General features: G+C 51.4%; 1 protein-coding gene across 5 annotated transcripts in view; it reads right to left on the bottom strand.

Moving 5' to 3' along the window:
* The window catches only part of PHACTR3 (phosphatase and actin regulator 3), a 258,465-nt gene that overhangs the window by 90,875 nt on the left and 144,009 nt on the right, over positions 1 to 23,581 (bottom strand). For all 5 annotated transcript variants that reach the window (XM_037729564.1, XM_037729565.1, XM_017503447.2 and 2 more), the window contains exons 2-3: positions 7,763 to 7,924; positions 3,330 to 3,407 (exon numbers count right to left, since the gene is read on the bottom strand). In XM_037729564.1, the coding sequence (XP_037585492.1) occupies positions 3,330 to 3,407; positions 7,763 to 7,924 (240 nt within the window). The remainder of the gene's footprint in view (positions 1 to 3,329; positions 3,408 to 7,762; positions 7,925 to 23,581) is intronic.

Below are 23,581 nucleotides of genomic sequence, written 5' to 3'. Positions count from 1 at the left end.
GTCCTCCCCTGAGCTGCAGAGGGCGGCTGCACACCCACCGCCAACGGTCCCAGTCACCCTGCAAGAGGACGATTCGGGACAGACGGGGCCTGACCTCAGGTCGACCCAGTGAAAAAGGCATTTCTGACGCCGGTGAAGGCTGGAAACCGCGGCGCAGGGAAGGACCGAGCCTGCGGCCAGCCTCAGCGCGCACCCTGTCATTACCACGCTGATTACGGGTTGATTGCAGGTGGCACGCAGGAAAGGACTCAAGCGGCACAGAAGAGGCGACTGTCAACAGCAAGTCCCCTCCCAGAGCCGCCCCTGCTGCCCCGTCCCTGACGGTTCCCTGCAGACACTCGGGCTCCTCGCAGACCCCACTCACTCGCCCCGTGGCGGCCCCAGTCTCCTGCCGCGGCGTGGTCCTGCTGCTGCCTCCCAGCCGGTGTGTGGGCAGGAAGATGAGAGGCCTCTTGACCCAAACCCCTCTTCCTCTCCTGCTTCCTCCTCCTTCCTCCTCTCCTCCAGCCCAACGCCATCTCAAGGTTTCTTCCACTGCGAGCACCTGCTGCTCCCGTGGGCTAGAAGCCACTACCCGCCTCCCTCGGTCTCTTGGCTTTTCAACCTTCTGGCATCAAAGTTGGAATCAGCTGTGGAGAATGAGGAAGCGCTGCCGCCTGGGTCCCACGCCCAGCGAGTCTAATTTAACTGCTGCCTGAGCGGTCGAGGGTTTTTAAAGCTCTCTAGGTGATCCTAACATGCAACAAACTGAGAACCAGCGAGGGGCCTCCTGCCCACCTTTAGACCCGACTCAAACATCTCCCGGCCCCCGAGGGCCAGGTCAGGTCCTGTCTCATGTTCTTCACCACGCTCATCTAGGTTGTGAGCTGCTGGCTCTGTGTGGGGTTATCTAATGGCCTCACTGGGTGTGCATTCAGAAGAGTATTTTGCTCACCTGTATGATCAGCAGCTAGCACAGACCCTGGAACATAGTGGGCCCACAATAAAAGGTCGTGGCATCAGTTTGGGAGTGCATTTTCCCTTTCAAGGAAAGAGACTGTTTCACGCCACTCTAGTTCCTGGTCCATAATCATTTAGCAGGAGAGCATGGAAGGTAGAAATGAGCAAACCACAGTGTGGGCCGATCCAGACCACCACCTGGATGTGGCATCGTTAAACGGCTGACGAAAGAACAAAATCAGAAGAAAAATAATAGTTTGTGGCACATAAAAATTATATGAAATTCAAAGGCCAGTAGCCATAAATAAAGTTCTCTTGGGACACAGCCACACCCTCTCATGCATGTTTTGTCTCAGGGTGCCTTTGTGCTGCAAGAGCAGAGATGAGTAGTTGCAACAGAGACTGCATGGCCCCTTCCGGGGCACTATCTGACCCTCTCCAGAAAAGGTTCGCTGACCCTGATCTGAAGTGATTCTGTGAGACTGTGGGTGTGTGATGTTGCCCACAGACTTGGGAAAACCAGAGAGCAGGCTCCCACGACAGCCGGGTGACAGCCACACCGTCAGCCTGGCCACGGCCAAGCATGCCTCGCCAGCCTCTGTTCTGAGTTCATCAGACAAAATCATCTGCAAAAATTCAGAGTGAAAAGAAAGCCAACTCTCCTAGAAGTTTTCCCCTTGAATTATTCAAATGATAGCTTCGTTTTTGAGAGGAATCAAATCTAGATACTTATTCTTTACGCAACAAAAGTAATTTTCTTTTTTTAGAATAGATGAGAAAAGGCCTTAGCACTGTTTTCATTTCCCTTTCTCCTTCCCTAAGATCCAAAGTCAGGCTTGTTGGCAACATGTTCAAAACGCCAGAGTTGGGCACTTTTTTTTCCCGTCCAGATTAAAATCCTTCAGATTTCCAGCCCGGCAACAGTATTCCGCAAATCTGAGCGTCGCAACAGAGTGTTAAACATCTGAACGGCACGGGACTTGACACCGAGATTTCCTCGTACTTGTAAGGTTTTATGATCAGTATTAAGCAATTTCCCATGTAGATTTACCCTAAAAATAGCATCATCAAAATACTTCACTCTTTGAATCTAAAGAAGGGAAATGATGACAGAGGCCTGGGCCCACAATTAGGTTTGTGCACTGACAGGCCTGCTGCATAAAATCTGGATTCGTTTATTTCAGGAGCTTCCTTCCTAATTCCTGATATTTGGGCCAAATTACAAAAACACTAGTAATATTTTAAGGCTGAAGCGGGGAGAGAGGAATTCAATATATTCATGCAAGCCTCAGGAAATTGGCTGTGCATGGCCAGATTCCTTAAATCAGGAGCCAAGCGCTTGGTCCAGCTCCAGAGAGTCTTCCAGAGGCAGCGAGGTTTTGTGAAACCTCCTAACCAAGATTTAGCCTCTCAGAGAACCGGAAAGCACCAAGGGCTGGTGTCAGCATCCAAGTCCCGGGCCTCACACCTGCAGGCATCCATCACAAAGAGAAAGACTTGGGAATTCAAGAACTCTGTTGAGTTAATTGCATGAGTGATATCAACTGGCCTTTCTGAAAGACTGAAACAAAGGTGACTGTGTAGACACCACTGAGATTAAACTCTCCAGACCAGAGACCAAGAGACCAGGATGGTTCTGCGTCTCTGCTCTCAGGCTCCAAAGACTTGGGGCAGTCACCACCAAGACCCTCACACTTCTCATCTGCAAATGGTAAAACCGCTGCACCCTTCCACAGGGATGCTGGGGAGACCAGTGAGACAGGGTGTGCAGAATGCCCCACCTAGCCCCAGCATGTCCTGAGTGCTTCATACATGGTGGTAGTGGGAGTAGATGACAGTGGAATTAAAAATAATTTCCCCAAATGGAGGACTGAAATGTGAATATGTAAAAAAAAGTTAATGCTGAAAAAAACATTGCTGTGCACATCCAGCTCAGTTAGACATTCCCTGGGGAGGAGTCCTACCCATGACAGGGAGCCCTTCAGCTCAGCGATGGGGTTTCCCACGCCCCTGGGGGCTGGACCAGTGGAATGGCTCCTGACGTGGGCCACTGCTCCAACCTTGCAGGCTTCATCTGAACACGGCCCTCTTCTGATTCTGCTCTGTCTCTCACAGGCTTCCTGGGTTCACATGAGACTTTCCATTCTGCATTCCCAGAACTGTGTCCCTATGAACCAGGGACTGGTCTCACTTACCCTGCTCCATCATCTCCAGCGGGGAGGGGTCCCACTTACCCTGCTCCATCATCTCCAGCAGGGAGGGGTCCCACTTACCCTGCTCCATCATCTCCAGCAGGGAGGGGTCCCACTTACCCTGCTCCATCATCTCCAGCAGGGAGGGGTCCCACTTACCCTGCTCCATCATCTCCAGCAGGGAGGGGTCCCACTTACCCTGTTCCATCATCTCCAGCAGCCCCTTCTTGATGAGCTCCTCTCGGCCTTGCCTGCCAGCCATCTTCTTCTCCAGCGCTGCCCAACACACAAACACACAGATAAGTCTTGGGCGAAGGTATCACCGGGCCCTGTCCAAGCCATAGCCAATGCCAGGCTTAAGTTTACCAACCAAAAACAGTGAGCTAGCAGGCACCTTGGGGTTAGGGGCCTGGTCCACTGGCAAGGCCCAACTTTCTTACCAAGCACTCTGCTCAGCTATGCACATAAACCACAGCCAAAAAGCAATAGTAGTGCACATAGTAGATACTCTACAGCGATCATTTCTGTGAGTTATCTGGAAAGCCCCTCCACACAGAACGCCCCTCTCTAAGCTAGCTCCCACCATCCATTCCTACCCTTCATCAAATGCTCCTTAACTTACCAATCAAGGAAAGCACCCCCTCCTCTGCCCGCAACACCCTGGACTCATTTTCTGTGATTCCTGTTAGCTTTTACTAAGTGCCTCCTGGCCACTGTTAATATCCACTAATGGATGAGATCCTTCTGTGCGGCTGTCCCACTAGAGCTTCTTCCAATAAACCCAGGTGAAAAGCTTCGGAAGAATCTACCACATGGACAAGAAGTGGGGAGGCCAGCCCCCATCCCCTTCCACCAACCCTAATTTGCCAAATCTTTGTCAATTCCTCCTTCGGAATACCCCTTCCTGCCTCCCCTACCCGAAGCAAAAAACGTGGGTGACTCACCCCACCTTCTCCCATTCTCTCCCACTCCCAGGCAGGCCTTGGGCTGCTCTATATCATCATTTTCCTTCTAACTGTCAGGAAAACTATTTGCCTATGGGTGAGCCCCAATTTCCAAATGTAAGACTACATAACCACTTCAACCCTTTCTTGGAAAGACGCAGAGTGCCTGCCGTTAAGCCTGGGTCACAAAGAGCCCATCAGTGTTGTGTGTGTGCAAGGGGCCCTGCCAGGTGCCAGAGGACGGACAGAGTCAGCCACCTGGCTGAGCTTAATGTCCAGTAGGGGAGGCAGGTGGCAAACAGGCACTGGCGATGGAATGATTCCACTTATTCAGAAGTATTTCCCGAGGACCTGCTATGTGCCAAGTGCTGAGCTGGGTGCCGGGGAGTCATGGAGGGCGGAACCCACACAGCCTCGTGGTCAGAGGCATGGGCTCCACTGGGGGGACAGGCCATGGTGACCAGGTGTTCAATCTGTGGAAACCCCTTACACGTTTAGTGAGCACCTACTGCGTGCCAGGAACAATGTTAGGCACAGGAGATTCTGCCGTGAGCAAAACAGGCACAGTCTCTGCCTGAGGCCAGCACTTGCAGGAGGACAGATGGCAAGTGTCTAGAAGTGGGTGAAGAGGGATAAGTCAGGCCCAGGGTGGGGGACTGGTGGGAGAGGGCAGTTGTCTGGGGAAGCCCATCCCATCCTTGACCTCCAGGGTGGCTTCCCCAAGGATATTTACCCTAAAGCCAAAGGACAAATAGAGAAACCTAAACACAGCAGGGTGGGGGCATTTTGGGGCAGAGAGAACAGAATTTCCTTTCCGTGGTCCCAATTTCCAAGCCAATTTCCAGGTGCCAGAATTGTGGATAAAACTGACAAAGTGAATGCTGGCCTCGGGAGTGTCAGCAAAGAGGCTACAGCCAGACTCACAAAACAGCTGGAAGATCAGGGGTGGAGGCCTTGAGCACTGAGTGGACCCCGTCCATCCCCAGGCCAGCAGCAGGCAGTGCCCATGGTAGCCAGCCCCAGACATGGCAGGTCTTTGCCTGCACTGACTTGAGGACTTCCCCATGACCCAAATTGGCAGCTGCAAGGGTCTAGCCTCCTCATCTCAGGGATGGGGGCATCAGGGGCAGTGCAGCTTGTAAAGGTGGTGCAGCGTGTGAGTGGCTGAGTGGCTCTGAGCCGCCTGCTACTGCAGGCACGGACTAAGCTGCCGCTCCCACCCTGCAGCCCCTGAGGGCCAGCTTCAGTGGGTCCCCCCAGCCTCGCCTGCCAAAACTGCTGTTCACTACATCTTTCTCTTTCAATCATCTTTGCATTGACTTCAGCTCGTCCTAACCAGTGATGCCCGTGAAATCAGGAATTTGACAAGCCGAAACAACCAACACCCCCGCTTTAAGAGAAAAGAGTGGTTTGGAATAAGTAAACAAAACGCAGCACTGTTCCTCAAATTTCCAAACGCCTGAAGGATGGTCCTGCTGGTGGGGGTACTGCTGGTAATCACCCCGAGACCCCCAGAGCTCGTGCAGGGGCCCCAAAGCATCTTGATGGTGAACTCACACAGCACATCATGGAGTAGGCCAAGGAGCCTGGAATCCTCAGGAGACAAACCTCAGCCTTCCAGTCCCACAGCGGTAGGGAGAGGAGGGGGATCGTTGTGGGGGGAGGGGGAGCAGTGGGGTGGGTGGGCACTGGGCCTGGGGAATGCGAGACCCAACCGAGGTCACAGAGGTCACTCTGCTCCAGTCTCCCCACCCCCTGGCCTTTCACTGCTGCACAGATGTGCCTTCTCCAGCTTGGCACTTTGCAAGGGCTGTCCCCACTGCCGTGACGATGCTTTTCCCCGCCTTTCCCAATTAGCCAATTACATCTCAGCTCAATGCAGCCTCCTCAACTGGGTCTTCTCAGACCACTGGGCCCAAAGCAGTACCCGCCCAGATCATTTCTACCCCAGGGCCTGCTCAGTGGTCCTGCCATCCAGCCTGGAGCGCAAAGAGCCCCTCGGTGCTGTGCGTGTGTGAGGGGCCCCGCCAGACACAGGGAGCCAATGGAAGCGGCCCGCCTAGCTGAGCTTCACATGCAGCGAGGGAGTCCGTCACCGACCGGCGTGCTGGTTCATTGGTGGCTTGCACAGTTTGTCACTCGACTCCCTACTCTGCGGAAAGCTCTAGGTGAGCCCGGCCTGGGCCCCTGCTGTTGGTACCAGGCACACAGGAGGTGCTCAAGATTTGCTGAATGCTGATGCTTGTTCTGTTTTCATTTTGACAAGAATTTTATCTATCAACTTCTTGGGTGGTCAAAATAATAATTTTGTGAAACACCCACAAAAGCGTGACTGGGGGGACTGCTGTCGGTGCTGGCTGCCTCCCCTGCCGTGGACCTGGGCGCTGTAACGCCTGGCCTTCACCTCCCCTGTTCTCAAAGCCCCAGAGCTTGTGCCTCTTTAGAGCTGGAAATGGGGCCCCAGGGACCACCTAAGGCAACAGCCTGAGACAGGCCCTCGCCAGGCCTGGTTCCCGAAGCTGGGCACTAATGCCACATCAGCAGCTCCCTCACTCACTGCTTTTAGGGGTTGCTCACAGGGTCTGGCTCAGAGGCGGGGTCCTAGGATGGAGATGCCACCTCCTCGGGCTCTGCTTCTCAGAACACTGCCATCCACAGAGCCCAGGCTGAGGAGCCAGCACACCGGGCTGCCAGAATTCAAGCCCCAGCCCTGCCACCTGCTGGCTGTGTGACCCTGGATGAGTGACTTCTGCTCTCTGGGCCTGTTCTCCATCCTTATGATGGGGCAGGATCCTGGGAGCGCGCTGGCCTAGCAGGAGGTTCTGAGGGTTGAGTTGGCTCCTTCGTGCCAAGTGCTGAGGGCCGTGCCCTGCCGCCATGTGCCTGCTTGTCCCATCACCACTTCCTGGGTCCACCCTATCCGTGGTTCAGCCTCGTAGCTGCAGTTCCCAGGGTGGATTCCAGGGAGGCAGAGGCAACAGGACCAGCCATCACAACCCCACTTCCCACAGAGCCAGGGCTGACAGGGCGTGAGGGTGCAGGAGGTGAGTGGAACCTTCTGGGCGCTTTGGTGGGAGGGTGTAGGGACAGGCATGCTAAGAGAGCTTAGGAGCCAGGGAGCAGCCCCTGTCTTTCAGGAAGAAGTGAGGCCCAGGGGTGTTAAGGCCAAACTGGGGGCCTCGACCCTGAGTCACCCAGGGGCTCTTGGCCAACTAAACTCGAATCTGTGGGGGCAGGACCCAGGCCCCAGCATCCTCCAAATGAGATTGCAGGTGTGGGAGGTGAGGCCCTGTGGGTGTGGCGTGGCTGGGGGCTCGCCGCCCAAGTGAAGCCAGAGAGCGAGAGCTTGCTCCAAGGCCAGTGTCTCGGCCCAGCCAGCCCTAAATGAGTCAGAGGCCTCATTTTGGACAGGGACTTTTTAGGTCCCAGGGGACCTGTGGGCACCTTAGGGTCTGGGCAGAGCGTCCCCCATGGGGTGCCTGGTGCCAACCCCACCACAGGGCCTCGGGGCAGCCAGGTGGGGCCAGCGGGGGAACTTGTGTGGCTCCAGGCCATCACAGGCCAGGGAGCACAGTCTGCCCCTCCCCTGTAGGAGCCGGGAAGTCACAGATCAGCAGGGGCCACAGCACCATGACAAGGACGCTGGTCCCAGCCAGAGCCTGCCCGCACCCGTCACCAGGCCCTTACCTGACGTGGTCTGCTTCAGTTTTTCATTTTTCTTTTTCCTCCATTTCCAGGGTTTGAAGATCCTGCCCAGGGTGGCCAGTTTGCTGTTCCTCCTCACAGGGGGAGTTCGAATCCCTGAGACCAGATATTCAGGACGCGCCGGAGGCGTTTGGTCCATCTCATCTGGAATATGAAAACCACCAAACCTGTATGACTCCTGGGGGTGAAGGCGACCACCCATCTCCCCCTGAGGGGTCACCAGTGATCCCCTAAAGCCTGGACTCCAGGAAGGTTGTCAGAACCACAGAGAGCCTGGGGCTTGTACCGGCCAGGGGGCACCCACAGTAGCGGCAGCTCAGCAGCGTGCGCTGAATTTCCCTCTGTGAGACCCTCCCTCCTGCGACCCACTCAGGGCCACCAGAAGCCCTCACCTTTTGTCATGTAACGTGAAGATGTCCCTAATTCCAGGATGAAATGCTGCCTCCTCATGCTCTGCCCTCCACCCATGCTGTCCTCCCTCCCGCTTCTCTGCCTCATAAACTTCAGCTCCTCCACTGAATATGACTTCCTCCAGAGTCATTACCTTCCTCTTGTCCCAGACAGGGGTCACTCCCTTGTCTTATGCCCATGAAGCTACCCTATGCAGGCACCAAGGAGCCTCAAAGACTTCTGCGTGCCTGCTCTCCCACCAGGCTGTCACCTCTCCTGGGGCAGAGGCCAGGCCTGGGGCAGCCTTGGATCCCAGCGCAGAGCCAGGCCGGTGAGAATTCTGAGTGAATGGCTGTAGAGCAAGTCTGTGAGAAGATAGAAGGAAGAAACACTCCTAGGACCCCTTCCTTGTCCATGAAATGGCCATGTTTGTAGACTCTGGGATATGTGAAGGTGAATGTCCCAGGAAGCTCATGGCAGTGCTGTTTGTTGTAGCAGAGACTGGTAGCAACCTACATGCCTGTCCACAGGGGACTAAGTAAGTCATCGTCTATCCTGTCAATGGCCTGTGTGCAGACGTGGAAAGAAAGAAAGTGATCTCCATGCACGAACAGGAAACTGATCTGAAATAAACAGGCCAAAGAAAACCCCAGTGCACAAATTCACACGGCACATGCCACCAGTGTGTGAACAGGGATAGTATACAGGTGCACAGTGGTGTATGCAAAGAAAATGTCTGTGGACTCCCCAAAGAAATAGAGAATGCTTGGGCTGGGCACCGTGGCTCACGCCTGTAATCCCAACACTTTAGGAGGCCGAGGTGGGCGGATCATGAAGTCAGGAGTTTGAGACCAGCCTGACCAACAGGGTGAAACCCCGTCTCTACTAAAGATACAAAAATTAGCTGGGTGTGGTGGCGGGCACCTGAAATCCCAGTTAGTCAGGAGGCTGAGACAGGAGAATTGTTTGAACCTCGAGGCAGAATTTGCAGTGAGCCGAGATTGCGCCATTGTACTCCAGTCTGGGTGATAGGGCAAGACTCTGTCTCAAAAAAAGAAAAAAAAAAAAGAAGTGGGGAGCCCTGGCTGCTGGCACACGGGGGAAAGAGGGAGTATGTTTCATAAGCTGTTTCTGTAGCACACGCTGTGTGTTACCTTGTAAGAAAGATTAGTTAGAATGAAAACAAAATGCAACTAACAAAATGGTAAAGTTAGAGAAGCTCACAAAGTAAGCCAGCGTCACCTCCATCCCGTGGTCACAGCATAGACCAGAGTTCAGGCTGTCACCTAGACAGGACTGAGAATAAATGACCACATTGCCCCAAATGCCTCCTGGGACAATGAAGGGACTTTTCTTCTGGAAGCAACAAGGACCTGAGTCCCAAGCAGGCTCCAATTGAGCCTCCCAGTATCGCTGGGGTGGAAAGTCGCAGACTCGAGGTGCTCCCCAGCACAGCTGCTGGCACAGGAGCCCAGACCTCCGCCACGACCCCTCACCCTTTGGACATACACACCCACACCTGCTCAGCCACCACGGTCAGCACACGGTCAGTTCCACAGCCAGCAGGTGAATTTGCCTTGCTGCTGCCTGTGGAAGGGGCTGGGAGCCCTGAGCTTATGCAGACCTGAGAGCCCCAGGAAGCATCAACATGCTGGGAGAAGGGCTGGGGGCAGTGGCTAACAGGAGGGCTCACCTGAGGAAAGAGGTTACCATTGTCAGAGAGGACAGAGAGGGAGGCCACCAGTGTTGGGAGCGGAAGGGGTATCACCAGCATCCAAGGGGCAGGGGGTTATGATGGACCAGGCCCCCTAAGATCCAGGGAAGGGGTTACGCCCCACCTTTCCCCCCTAAGGCACCCCATGCATGCAACCAGCTGCCCCATGGAGGCCCAGGATAGCCTGCTCTGAATCTGGGCTCTGCAGTGCTCAGCCTGGAGAAAAGCCATGTGTGGCAGCACCTGAGGGCCCAGTGTCCCACATGGCAGTGACCTCTGTGACCCCAGTGACAGGCGGCCTGTCTGACAGCCTCTAGAACTTCCACAAGTTCTGGCTTCCAAAGGGCTGCACCTGTCTCTAGCCCAGGGCCTTTGGGTAAGCCACTCGGCACCTTGGAGCCCCGATTTCCACATCTTAAAAAAATACACTATGATAATCATCCCTGATTGGTAAGGTTGAGGGGAGGACTCAATGTGGCCATACATCTGGAAAGGCCGGGTGCAGCGGCTCTTGCTTGTAATCTTAATGTTTTGGGAGGCCAAGGATAGAGGATCACTTGATCCCAAGAGTTCGAGACCAGCCTGGGCAACACAGAGAGACCCCACCACTACAAAAACAAATTTTGAAAATTAGTCATGGTGACACTTGCCTGTAGTTACTTGGGAGTCTGAGACAGGAGGATCACTTGAGCCTAGGAGGTCAAGACTGCAGTGAGCTATGATTTGCAACTGCACTCCAGCCCAGGCTACAGAAGGAGACCCTGTCTCTAAAAAAGTTAAAACACAAAACAATCTGGAAACAAAGATAAACATCCACAATACACAGTTTATTCATAGTTCATGTGATCATCCACGTAAAATAATAATACCCACGTGTCTAGACTTTGCAGTCACTGATTAACACACCATGCCAGTGCCGGCAACGTTTGGTGAACATTCTATTGTAGGAATTTCTACCATATAAATGGAATAATGATGATGGAGTCAATGCTGGTCACTGCTTGTGCGGGGACAGGAACTATCCGAAGACATTGCCTTATTTTACCTTCACAATAAATCTATGAGCTAGAGGTCATTCAGTTTTATTTCCATTTTACAGGTGAACAAACTGAGAATCAGAGCCCTGAACCATTTTGTTGTTGGTCACAAAGCTGGGAAATGCCATGGCAGGACAGGACCTTGAGCACCCTGACTCCAGAGACCCCTCTCACCTTCCTAAGATGCATCGAGGGGACCAAAAGCAGAACACAGAGGGATGGAACACCAAGACCAGAGGATAAACCAGGGCCACCCCAGGTGGGTCAGGACATGAGGCCATTCTCTCCAGGCATTACTAATAGAGTGCTGATATGGTTAGGCTTTGTGTCCCCACCCAAATCTCATTCTGAATTATAATCCCCATAATCCACATATGTCAAGGGAAAGACCAGGTGGAGGTGACTGGATCGGAGGTTGGCTCCCCAATGCTGTCCTCATATATTGAGTGGGTTCTCATGAGACCTGATGATTCAGTAACAGGCTCATCTTCCTTCTCTCGAGACTTCTTCCTGCTGCCTTGCTTCACCTTCTCCTTCCACCATGATTGTAAGTTTCCTGAGGCTTCACCAACTGTGCTGAACTTTCCTTCCTTTATAAATTATTAAGTCTTGGGCAGTTCTTTTTTGTTTTATTAGGGACACCTCTTTATAGCACTGTGAAAATGGACTAATACAAGTGTTAACCGTGCTAGGTGCTGTGTCCACAGTTGCTCCACAAAGCAGCCCTGTGGGGAAAGACAAGCCCAGGAATGTCTTGTTTGAGGACTCCTCCCTCTGGCTCTGCATACCATTAAGGAAGCTATAGCAATGGCATCCTCCACTGTGTTTTGGGAGTGACTCCAGCACGTAGTGCCTGGTACCCAGTGGAAGCCCAGGAAATGTGTGGAACCAGGGCCACTGCAGAACACTGATCAACCACAGATCCTCCCGGCCACCCTCTCCCCAAGGCCACAGGAGGCAGAGGGATGTAGAGGGGTCCTTCTCTTCTCAGAGACAATGCATTCATGTTTTCATCCTCTCCTTTCCTTCATCTGCCTACAGATGCCTACAGATGGGAGCAGGACTATGAGTCCACATGGCCTTGGGAGAGCCAGCTGTTCTGTGCATTCCTGGCACACAAGGAAGGATGGGCTGGGTCTCCCCAAGTCTCCAAGCTCAGCTGAAGATGAAGACAAAGATCCCCAGGGATGAGGAGAGGAGATGAGGATGGAGCATTATCATTGCTTTATTTATATCTCACCTCCTTCACAAAGGATTGGCAGCAGTCACCAGGAACACACACACAGCTGCAGGATGAAGGAAGTATTGGGAGGGGTCTGGAGGAAGCAGGGTCTGCTCAGGGCCACAGCATCAAGGAGTTAGGTGGTCCTCACAACAGACACCACATGGACTCCAAAGGAGAGTGCCTGTGTGCCCTGAGCTTCCTAGTAGCCAAGGCAAAAAGGAGTAGCACATGGAATAAACTACAGATCAGGCCCTCAACCCCACTCTGTTTGCCACCTGCATCACTACAACCCTGGCCCAGCACCAGCATCCCTGCCCCAGATACCTACAGTGGCATTCAGCGGGTCTTCCTGTGATCTGATCTCTTAGAAATGGAACTCTAACCTTATCAATTCCTGCTCACTCCCCTTCCCAAGGGGGCTTCCCTTCTCATTTAGGACAAAATGCAAGTTAATTATGAAACTTGCATGCTCTCTGTGCTCTGCTGCGCCCCCGCCCCCCATCATCATCTGTACTGTGCATTGGTGCTTGCCACGTGCCATGGAAGCCGGTGTGATGTGGCAGTGAAGAACACGGGGGCTGGGGCCAGGCACCCCAGGCTCCCCTCCTGGCTCTGCTACTTTCTAACAGGAGGTTGAAACATTGACCTCACTCTCCCCACCTTGCATCCCTTTGCCAGGGCCTTGCTGGGGGGTACATCTCTACCCCTTGCTGCAGATATGTGACTTTCCACTGATGGAAGTTGGGAAGGAGGGCTGGTGCCTCCTCCTCCTCCCTGCAATCATCGCTGCCAGGACCACGATGACCACCATCACTATTTTAATCAGCTGCCTCCCCCACTTCTGCCCTAGCGGCTGGAGCAGGTTCTGAGTTCCCACCCTGTCTCTGAAGCACAGTGGTCCTCACAGCAGAGCTGAGGGCTGTGAGGGGAGCACCTTGGCCACTGAGGAAACTGCACTCCTCTCTTCCTTTAAGAATTCACTCACTCACTGGCTCGCTCACTCACTCGCTCACTCACTCACTCAGTCACTTACTCATTCATTCTACCTTTCAACAAATACGTAGTGACACCAACGATGTGCCATGTATTCTACTAGGCACAGGGTGTGCAGAGGTGAACAAAAGACACAATGCCTGCCTTTGTGGGGCTGTACTTGCCTGCGGGAGATGAACAATGAATAAACGTGTGAATTTAAACACTCCTGGCTCACCCCATGTGGATAGCACTTATCATGATCTCTTGCCTTCTTCTTTGTTTTTCTCATCACAGGTATCAGCTGGTGTGCATGCACACACATGCACACACACACAGACATGCACACACATGCACACACACAGCCATGCACACACATGCACACACACTCAGACATGCACACACAGACACTCAGACATGCACACACACAGCCATGCACACACACGCACACACACTCAGACATGCACACACAGACACTCAGACATGCACACACACAGACATGTGCACACATGCACACACGCAGACATGCACACATATGCACACACACAGACATGCACACACGCACACACAGACGTGCACACACACACAGAGACATGCACACACACACAGGCACACAGACATGCACACACTTGCACACACAGGCACACAGACATGCACACACATGCACACACAGACACACAGACATGCACACGCACATACAGACATGCACACACATGCACACGCACATACACAGACACGCACACGCACATGCATGCACACGTTCATTTGTTTGTTTGTAGTTGTGTCTACTCCTGTCCATGCCCCGAGCTGAAGCTCCTGATGGTAGGTCCTTGATGAATATTTGCAGCTGTATCTCCAATGCCAACAACAGCTCAGGTACGTGCCAGGGGACATGTAGAGGGTCTTGAACCAGGATCCCCCAGACTCAAGGAAGGACAGGACCCAGGTCCTGCTCGGGGAGCCTCGAGGGTAGCTGCCAACTGACCAACTATGACAGGGAGGGCTCCAGAGGGCTGCCCCAGCAGGGAATAGGACAGGGGCTATGATGGGAAAGGGGCAGGCTGTCCCAGGCAGGAGGGAAACGGGCTGAGGGGCACGGATGTGCTGGAGAGGCAGGCAGGGTCGTGGTCAGGGACTTGAACTTGATTCAGAATTCAGCAGGGAGCCACTAGAGGGTCTTCAGCTCAAAAGACCCAATTTGCTCGTAAACTAAAAATCCAATGCATTGACCAGAACAGATGCCTTAGTCTGAGCAGCTCCTCCAGGGGCTCAGGTGTCCCCAGGGGATGGAAGACCCACGCCCAGGGGCCCCAGGCTGAGCTGCTCTACATCTCCCTGGGAGGAAGTTTCCTCTCCCCTCTGCCTTCTCTGGGGTGGCTCAAGCCCAGAGCTGTGCCAGGGGAGGGCTTGTGAGAGCTATGACTCTCTGCCCAAGAAGAGAAACTTGAAAATAGTGCTGCTCACTGGAGAAAATAACTTACAAACCACCCAAGGGCAAAGAACATGAGTGCATCGCTGCAGGTGCACAGCGGGGCAGGTGAGGTCGCCCAGGGCATGGTGTGGCCTGCGGACGCCGGTGGGCAGGTGCACATAGTGGGTGTGTGTGCACCTCTAGGGGGGTGGGTGAGCACCTGCGGAGCCAGCGTGCATGGGCGTGGGTGGGTGTGCATCTGCATGGGTAGGATACCGTCTGTGGGTGGGTGCATGTGGCCCATGCATACCTGTCCACAGAGGGAAGGGACAGATGCGGAGCACCTCCCTCCCCCAGCTCCGGGAATTCTCTCCGCATCTCTCCCTGCAGTTCCTGAGGAACTGCCTTCTCACATTGGAGACTCTGGGAGGCGAAAACACATTAGTAGTCCCCCTCCCTGGCCCCTGTAACAGCAGTGCCAAGTTCTGCCACACCTCTGCCACCTCTGAGGCATTAGAGGTTAATTAATGGGAAATGTTTCTCACACCTGGCATCTGTGTGAGGAAGTGCCACACACAACCTCAGGTCCTCAGATGATAGATGGGGCAGCTGGCCCTGCCCTGCTGATGTCACATGCTTGCAATTCAAGGGGCAGGCTCCAGCCTCTTTGGCAACTCCAGCCAGCCCTCTCCTAGTCCTCTCTCAGGCTCACAGTAGCTGGTACACTTGTCCCTGGAAAACTGACTCCATCCCTTTCCCCCATCAACAGCCACACAGAGCTACGAGGCAAGAACTGTCCTAGGACTGACGCAGCAGCTGACCTCACAGAGCTTACAGGCTAATTTCCATGCCTGGTGCAGGGCTGGTCCCTTTATTCATATTTCCTTCCATCCTAGTTCTGATCACTCTCAGATTGTGTCCTGGGATTCACTATTTACTGACTGTCATCTGCATTTCCCATGGGAACAAACATAAGCTCCATGACAACCGTCACTCTCATGCTTGTTGCTGGGTCTCTGGCATCTTTGCTGGTTCCTGGCATGCAGGGGGTGCTCGAATAAACACCTGCTTAACCTGCGAATCTGGAGCGAAGGGCTGCCAAACGCTGAAGCCAGGGTCTGTTCCTCATCCATCTGACTCTGATGTCCATGCCGTAGTGACATTGGGTATTTTTTCATCTCCATCTTTTATCCACTAAGATATCTTACCTTATCCTTCCATTTCACAGAATACCTTTACCCCAAAACATATTGGAAGGAAGGCCCCATATCTTTGGAGGAGTGAGGTTAGGTCCCCAGTGCCATGTGCTGCATGGCTGACTTCTTAGAGAAGAAAGGTGCCGTCTCTATCAAACAATACTGGAAAATAATGTTTCCTTCTTTGTTTCATTCATTCACTCACAAACCCATTCATCATATCAGCTGAGGGCCTGCTGTGTGACAAGACTGCTCTGAGTTTCGACAGAGCAGTAAATTCTATCAACATGCCCGCTGTTTCCCGCTGCATGAAGCTCATGTGTTTATGGAGGAGAAAAGAGGAAACGGAAAGTGTAAGGCAACCTCATAATGTGACATGAGCCACAGCAGAAGCAAATAAAAGACTGAAATATGGCTTCCATTTCTTCTCTGAGTCCTTCCTTGCCACAAGGACTGAATTATCCCACCCACTCAGGGGTGGGATAACGCTAAGGCTGTGGAAGCTAGGGGAGGTGGCGGGTGGTGATAACCGAGTTGGGTATTAGAGGTTGAGTAGGACTTTAGTAAAAAGTGCAAATTCATAAATGCATGGCAGTGCCTGGTGTTGGGGAATGGGAAGTCATTCGGGGAAGCTAGCTCTGATGTCCCAGTCTCTAAGGCTTAGAAACCCAGTAAAATTTCCACATACAAAATCGGGATCCACACAGATATGCTAATGTCCATCATGCCAGTAATGACCAACACACACACTTACACACTCACACACATTACACAAAGCAATCGTCTACTGTCATCACCATTTACTACACATAATAGCAAACATATAGTCTCAAAAAAAAAAAAAGAGACAATTTTTAGACCTGGGCAGTGCTTTGAAAAGCCATTGCAGGAGGGCTGCTGGAGGGCATGAGTTCAAGCCCAGGCTGGGCAACATAGTGAGACCCTATCTCTACAAAAACTCAGAAAAAAAAAAATTAGCTGGGTATGGTGGTGCACACCTGTAGTCCTAGCAACTCAGGAGGCTGAGACAGGAGGATTGCTTGCGCTCAGGAGGTCCAGGTCACAATGAACTATGATTGCACCACTGTGCTCCAGCCTGGGCAACAGAGCAAGACCCTGTCTCTTAAAAAACAATTGACTACACATTCGTAAATGAAAAACCAACTGCATTGTTCTTAGTGTTCTTAATTTGCCGGCATGAGTCTGTGCACTGGAACCTGAGAACCCGTAGGCTGGAGCTTAAGGTCTACGGAACAGAGTTGACAGAGGTGAGCTTGAGAAGGCCTATGAGGGCCTGACCAAGAAGAGCTGTGTGTGGCTTTATAAGAGTCCTGGGGGCCATGTGGAGTCATGGAGGGGCCGGAAGCAAGTTTAGCCTTGTGACAAGACCACAAGGAATCTTGGTGGGGACCGCAGACTGCAGGTGGAACGAAGCTGAAGGCAGGAAGGCAGGGGATGGGACACTCACACGTATGGAAGCGCCAAGGAATATGAAGGTTTGTTTTTGTCATCAGTCATCACCAGCAGCAGCATCTGCAGAGCACTTGCTGAGCAGTATGCTCAGCGCTGGGCAGCTAACATGAATTTGCTCAGTGTATTCCCATCATAACCCCAGCAAGCAGAGAACTATTTTCATCACCTACATTACAGATGAGGACAATGGAGGCACACTGATGTGGAAATTGCCCCAGGCCACTTGCTAGTTAGTGATAGAGGGGCTTAGAACTCAGGTCATCTGCTATAAAAGCCCTGATTTTAACCCCACAGCCTGTTTGACAGCTCCGCCCCTCACCCAGCCCTGTGCTAGATGACGCAGAGCAGACGGTAATACTGCTGTCTAACACCTGGGAGGAGGAAGGAGAAACAGGGCTAGGAAGAAGCTGACCATGAAAGCAACATAATAACCTCACAGGGAAGCACTGAGCACTGAAAAACCAGTTGCCTGTGGCCAGGGTACAAGACATGTGGCTTGTCAGCCACCTACAGGAAAAGTGCTGGGCATTTTCAGAGAGTGACCATCAGGATGGGGCTGAACCTCCAACACCAGGTTTTAAAAATAGATTTCAATCTCCCAAATGTAAAAGTTCTTGGCTTGACCTCCTCCACCCCTAGAAAATTCTTAAGTAATGACTGAAGAGCATGATATTTTGGGTGTGCTGATCAATAAAAACAGAACAAGGGTCACACTGTCCAAGGACAAAATGAGACCATTTGACAAGCGTCTTAGAGTCACACCGCTTATAATGGAGGGATAAACTGCTTGCTTGTGTCAGGTGGAGGGCAGGGAGAGATGCAAAGCAAGGGGGGTGAATTTATTCAAAAAAGGGAAGAACATACTGCTAAATGCCTATGGCTCTACCCCCAAAACCTTATAGGCTTTTTCCCACAGCCCTGCAAGTTCATTCATCAGAATCTGTGATCTGATTACAGCCCTCGTTTGATGGAATAAGTGCTGATGTTTCCCGTATGGGAGAAACAGAGACCTCCACAACTGCACAGTGCAATTCCTGGGCTTAGGGTCCTCCCCCTCCTCTGGCACCTAGCACAGTGCCTGGAAGCTGGCTTGAATGAATGAGTGAGTAAATAAATGAATGAATAAGATTGAGCCCATGATACAAAAATGGAAGCAGAATCCAATGCAGGCCAACGGTTATTAACGGCCTGGAGCTGTCCCAGTGCCTCCTGTCAATGGAAGGTAACTGCAGTTCTCCAGCTGCCTCCAGACCTCAGGTTGGCCATGGCTTCTCCGGCTGCCCCTCTCAGCAGCCCTTACCTCAAAGGGCATCTCCTTTCTCTCCTTTGCTGGTTAGTGGAGGTGCTAAGAAGCACAAAGAAGAAAAGACAAAAGCCTAGCTAAGCTTCAGAGTGAATAATTTGCCTCTGGAAAATGGTGAATTGAATGAATGCTTAAACTTAGGAGAACTTACATTTTACTGCCTGAAGGGAGGTCACCAAAATCTTTTGCATCTTCATTCCGTGCAAACAACCCTCACAGGCAGGGCCTATGCTTTCAGCTCCATTTTACATTTAGAAAGTAGAGGCTGAGAGCAGGGAAGCTCTCATTCAAGGTCACACAGCTGTAAACGGCAGGTCTGGCCCCGGCTCTCTGATCTTAAGTTTACCATCTGGACATGACAGCAGTGTTTCCCGAAGTGTTTTCTGTGTAACTCTAGTGTAGGGAGATTCTGGGAGGATTAAAGTAGTTGGGAGAGAGCCCCAATCCATATTAGCACAGTATAGGCTCTGAGAAGTCCTGCAGGAAGATATCATATTCAGTCATTTAGCTAGATTTTCCTAAATAGATCTATCAGACAATCCCTATTTATATCTTGCTGCCTAGACTGCAACAGCCCCACAAAAGCTGTCAAAGGGTTTGAGCAATAAACCCAGGACAAGCACTTTGAATGTATTCCTGCTAAATAGTGTTAATGATGATTTATTTTTGGACTATAAACGTCCTTTTTCCACTATCTGTATTCCAAAGATAACAGGATTCTCTAAGAGCTAGGCAGAAGTTGGGTCTCAAAATTTCCCAAGTCACTAAGCTTTTACTGGCTGTCTAAGGCACGCTGCACAGCAATGACACTGAAATTAAGACTACATAAACGGGCATCATCGGTGCTCTGACACCAGTGGAAAAAGCAAGACATTATTAAAGTGGTTTCTTTTCTTCCTCATATGTCTTGTGGAAAAAACAGCACATCCAACTAGAAAGCCCATCTGTTTAGTATCAACCCCGTAGTTCTGCCAATGGTCACGGGTGCCTGCCAGACATATGGTCAGTTTTCCAAGTGAAATTCAGCTCAAATCTGTAAACCAAGTGGATCTGAAAATGCTCTACAGAATTTGGCAACACAGATTCAAACATGGAGAGGATGGGGAAGGAGAAAGGCGGAATCTGGAAAACTGGCTTTGTTGTTGCCATCAGCGTGGTTTTTGCTGTTGTGTGGCTTGGTAGCGTGCGTCTGCATTTGCAATAAAAAACCTCACAAAAATTCTCATACGAGAAGCCCACCTCTATCTTTGCAGAGGCTAAAATCTGCTTTTAGAAACTTCTTCCTAGAGATCATACCTTACAGAAAAGAGGGGGAAAATGAGGATTTCAGAGAAAGGACAAAAAGAAAGAACGCGTCAGGAGACTAGAATTCTGTAGAAATTTAGGGAAATAACATCATGCAACATCTTCGGGAGACTTTAGAATTGTGCTGAAATTTAGAGAAATAATACCACACAACATCTTCAAAGTCTGAGTTCCAACCCTGACTTTCTAAACCTAAAGCATGAGGTGAGTTTCTCACATATAATGTCAGTGAAAGCTTAAAGAAAAATAAAAGTCGATTTAAAAAATATGTATACTTGAGCATTTTTCAGAGGAATTAAACACATTTAAATGCTAGGAAGACTTTAAGCCAACAGATTTGTGTTTTGATAATGTGTCCCTCACTCACTTTGCTTAGGTCAGGAATTGGCAAATGTCTTCTATCAGGGACCAAATAATAAATCTCTGAGGCTTTGCGGGCCACACAGTCCGTTGCCACCACTCAGCTCTGCTGCTGTCGCGTGAAGCAGCCACAGATGAGACATAAATGAATGGGCATGGCTATGTTGCAATAAAACTTTATTTGTAAAAACTAGTAGCGAGTGACTTTGGTGTGTGGGTTTGACAATCCCTACCTCAAGTGATCCTTTCAGAAATGTCTCCTGGGAAAAAATACTACTGGGTGCCCCCAGAAGAAAAAGGGAGAGAAGAACTGGTTTTGGATATTGATCTCTTATCTTTCTTTCACTTCTAACCCCTGGGGGGACAGTCCAGCATCACTCTCACCTGTCCAACTCTGTGACCTCCGCCCTGGTTTCCCGCTTCCACTCCTGCCTACCTCGCAAACAAACAGGGCCTTGTATTGCTCACCTGCGTGACATCACAGTGGCTCCTAGGATAAAATATGAAACACCCGCTGTAACCGCAGAGCCCTGGCCTCCCTTTCTTAAGCTCATCTGGCCCCATGCCCCTCCGCACTCATTAAGTGGTTTCCCACCGTAGGGCTGCCTCCCGTGCCATTCCCCCTGGAGGCAGCACCTTTCTCTGATGAACTCGTCCCTCATGGTCTCACCCTTCCTACCCACCTGTTAGGTGTCCTGTTATTTTTCCACCATGGCCTTCAGCACGATTTTTAATTAGCTCTTGCTGTATGTGTTCATTAGTTTTATGTCCATCCTGGCTACTTGACCATGAGAGCAGAGGCCAAGTGTGACCTGTACAGCGGCCTCTGCAGGCTGTGAAACCGAGCCCAGGAGGGCCTGGCCAGGGCTCAACAACTACATGAGAACCAAAAGGAGATGCGCTGAAGATTCTTCTGCACTCAAGTTCACAGTCCCTACCTATGCAAACCAGTCTAGGCCCATCTGAAGCTCAAATTCCTGCAGAACAGAGCATGCTTCTGAAGAGTTACCAAGTCTAGGTCCAACATGAATTTAACGACTTTCCCTGCCACACCGAGGAGGACTTCTGCCTGAGAGCCAAGGACATCATGCTTGAATGTCTGGAACTGTCTGTGTTTCTGATGCCATCAGGGCTGCTCACTTCACGGCGGCCCTTGCCTGGGCCTGGTTCCTCTGGCGATTGTCATGGAAGTGGCAGAGTGAGATGGAACCATTCCAGCAAACCAGCAAGTCATACAGTGCAGGCTTTCCAGAGGAAGCTGAGAGCAGTTGACATGGCCCGTCCCTCTGGGACCCTCCTCCTGTGATGGTACCATCTGTGGGCATCCTTAAAGGTCACCCATGGCTGTTGAGGAACCACTTTCTCTGTGCCCCACAGAGAGGGCCAGCCTGGCTAGCAGATGCATCACCAACTCTCCTGGCTCTGGCCTGTCGCTCTTCATCATCCTGGGCACCAAGGTGTCTCTGGTCTCCCGTGAGTGATCTGGGCCGTGCGGCTTCTCTGCCCACTACCCCTTCACTCTGCACACTGCACTGGCTCACGCGTGCCTCAGTCTACTTTTCCTGAGCATCTTCTCTGGGCCTGAGAACGAGTGCCTGCCCTCACAGTCCTGAGGCCCAGGAGCAGACAGCCAAGTGAATGGGCAGTCAGGACAATGTGACTTCACTACATCTACCCCACCCTGACTCCCCCTGGCCCAGGTGTCCCTCGTCACTCCTGGACTCCTGCAACGCCTTCCCTTTGGGTCACATCTCATACACCCCGGACTCTACCTTACCCTGCCTTAACCCCTCCAGTGGCTTCCACAAGAGTTAGGCCTCCCCTTGGGCCTCAAAGCCCTGTGACCTCTCCCTATGAGCAGCTTTCAGTTCTCTGCATCTTCCTCAAGCTCATCCCCACCTCCAGGCCCCTCAAGGGAGGCTCTCCTCCACCTTTGCAAAGCTGCCTCCTTCTTATCACTCAGGTTTCATTGCCAGCATCTCCTCCTGGTCCATCTGAGCAACAGGGAGACACCCAAGCACCCTCCCACCCAACCCAAAATTCTCTGCATGGCACATCCTTCCTCTACAGTGCTGCTATTTCCGCTGACTTGGTGCTGTCAGTCCCGCCCCACTAGAGTGCCTTGTCTACAGAAGGCTCCCAACAAATACTTTGGAAGGAATCAGGGAATGAATTAATGAATGGAAGAGTCATGACGGAGATTAAGACAGGGATCTGTGGACAGAAGAAGGAACAGTCTCCAGACCCAGGGAGGCTTTGTGGAAAACAGATGACAGCTGAGGTCAGTTTTGAAAAAAATCAATAGGAGTTAAGAAAGCTATGATAATGATTACAGAAGGTAACAGTCCATTGCATGGAAACCATTAACCCATCGATCTGTGAATGGTCATTTAGCTTGTGTGCACATACTGACTAATGTGAACAACCGTGCTGTTACTGAACATTCATGTGCAGGGTTTTCCCCCCATACCTGTTTTCAATTACTTTAGTTACATACCCAGAAGTGGAGCTGCCAGCACAAACGGTAATCCTACATTTCACGCTGTGAGAAAACCACCCAGTTGTTTTCCACAATGACTGTACCATGTAACACTCACCCTAGGCAGGAAGCACTGATGCCCTACAGAATGGCGGCACCCCAGGATCATGGTGCTAAATGAAAGAAGCCAGCCACAAAAGGCCACTCGACAAGGCAAACTGCTGGCTGCCAGGGCACAGGGGAGAGGGGTGGGCATGGGATCTTTTTTGGGTGTGGCGTGAAAATGTTCGGGCACTAGATACACGTGGCAGATGCCCGACATCGTGAATGCACTAAATGCCACTGAACTGTACACCTTAAACTGGTTAATTTTTTCGACAACGAAAGTCATACCGGAGAAAAGATGGCGTGTTTCTTTATTTTGAAGGTAATGCAGGGGTCATAGTGAACAATAAATGTGAGATGAAAGGTTCTGCCACTACAGGACCAGTAGCAAAGGGGGGTGCAGACCTGTGGCCCCGGATTGCATCCAATGCTGGCAGCATTGCATGATTTTCCAGTATATTTGTAAAAAATAAAATACTTTAAAACCATTAAAAAGTATTTGTTCGCAAAAAAAAAAAAAGGTTAATTTTGTGTTACATAAATTTTACCTCAACAACAATAGCAACAACAAAATAAACAAAATCCCCGATCCATTGGGCATTTGGTGCCAGACGGTTTTGTGCTGGGCCCTTTCCGTGTCTCATTTATGCCACTAAGGAGGCAGGCATTACAGATGCGGCATTCTTGATCTGAAATGCTTGGGACCTGAAGTGTTTCAGATTTCAGATTTTTTTTCTGATTTTGGAATGTTTGTGTTACCAGCTGAGCATCCAAAAATCTGAAATCCAAAATGTTCTGGTGTGTATTTTTCTTTGAGCATCCTGTCAGCAC

This window comes from Cebus imitator, unplaced genomic scaffold (genome assembly GCF_001604975.1).
Source record: "Cebus imitator isolate Cc_AM_T3 unplaced genomic scaffold, Cebus_imitator-1.0 Scaffold311, whole genome shotgun sequence".
NCBI lineage: Eukaryota > Metazoa > Chordata > Mammalia > Primates > Cebidae > Cebus > Cebus imitator.
The sequence above is the reverse complement of the archived record's forward strand: the minus strand, read 5'-3'. Positions and strand labels throughout refer to the sequence as shown.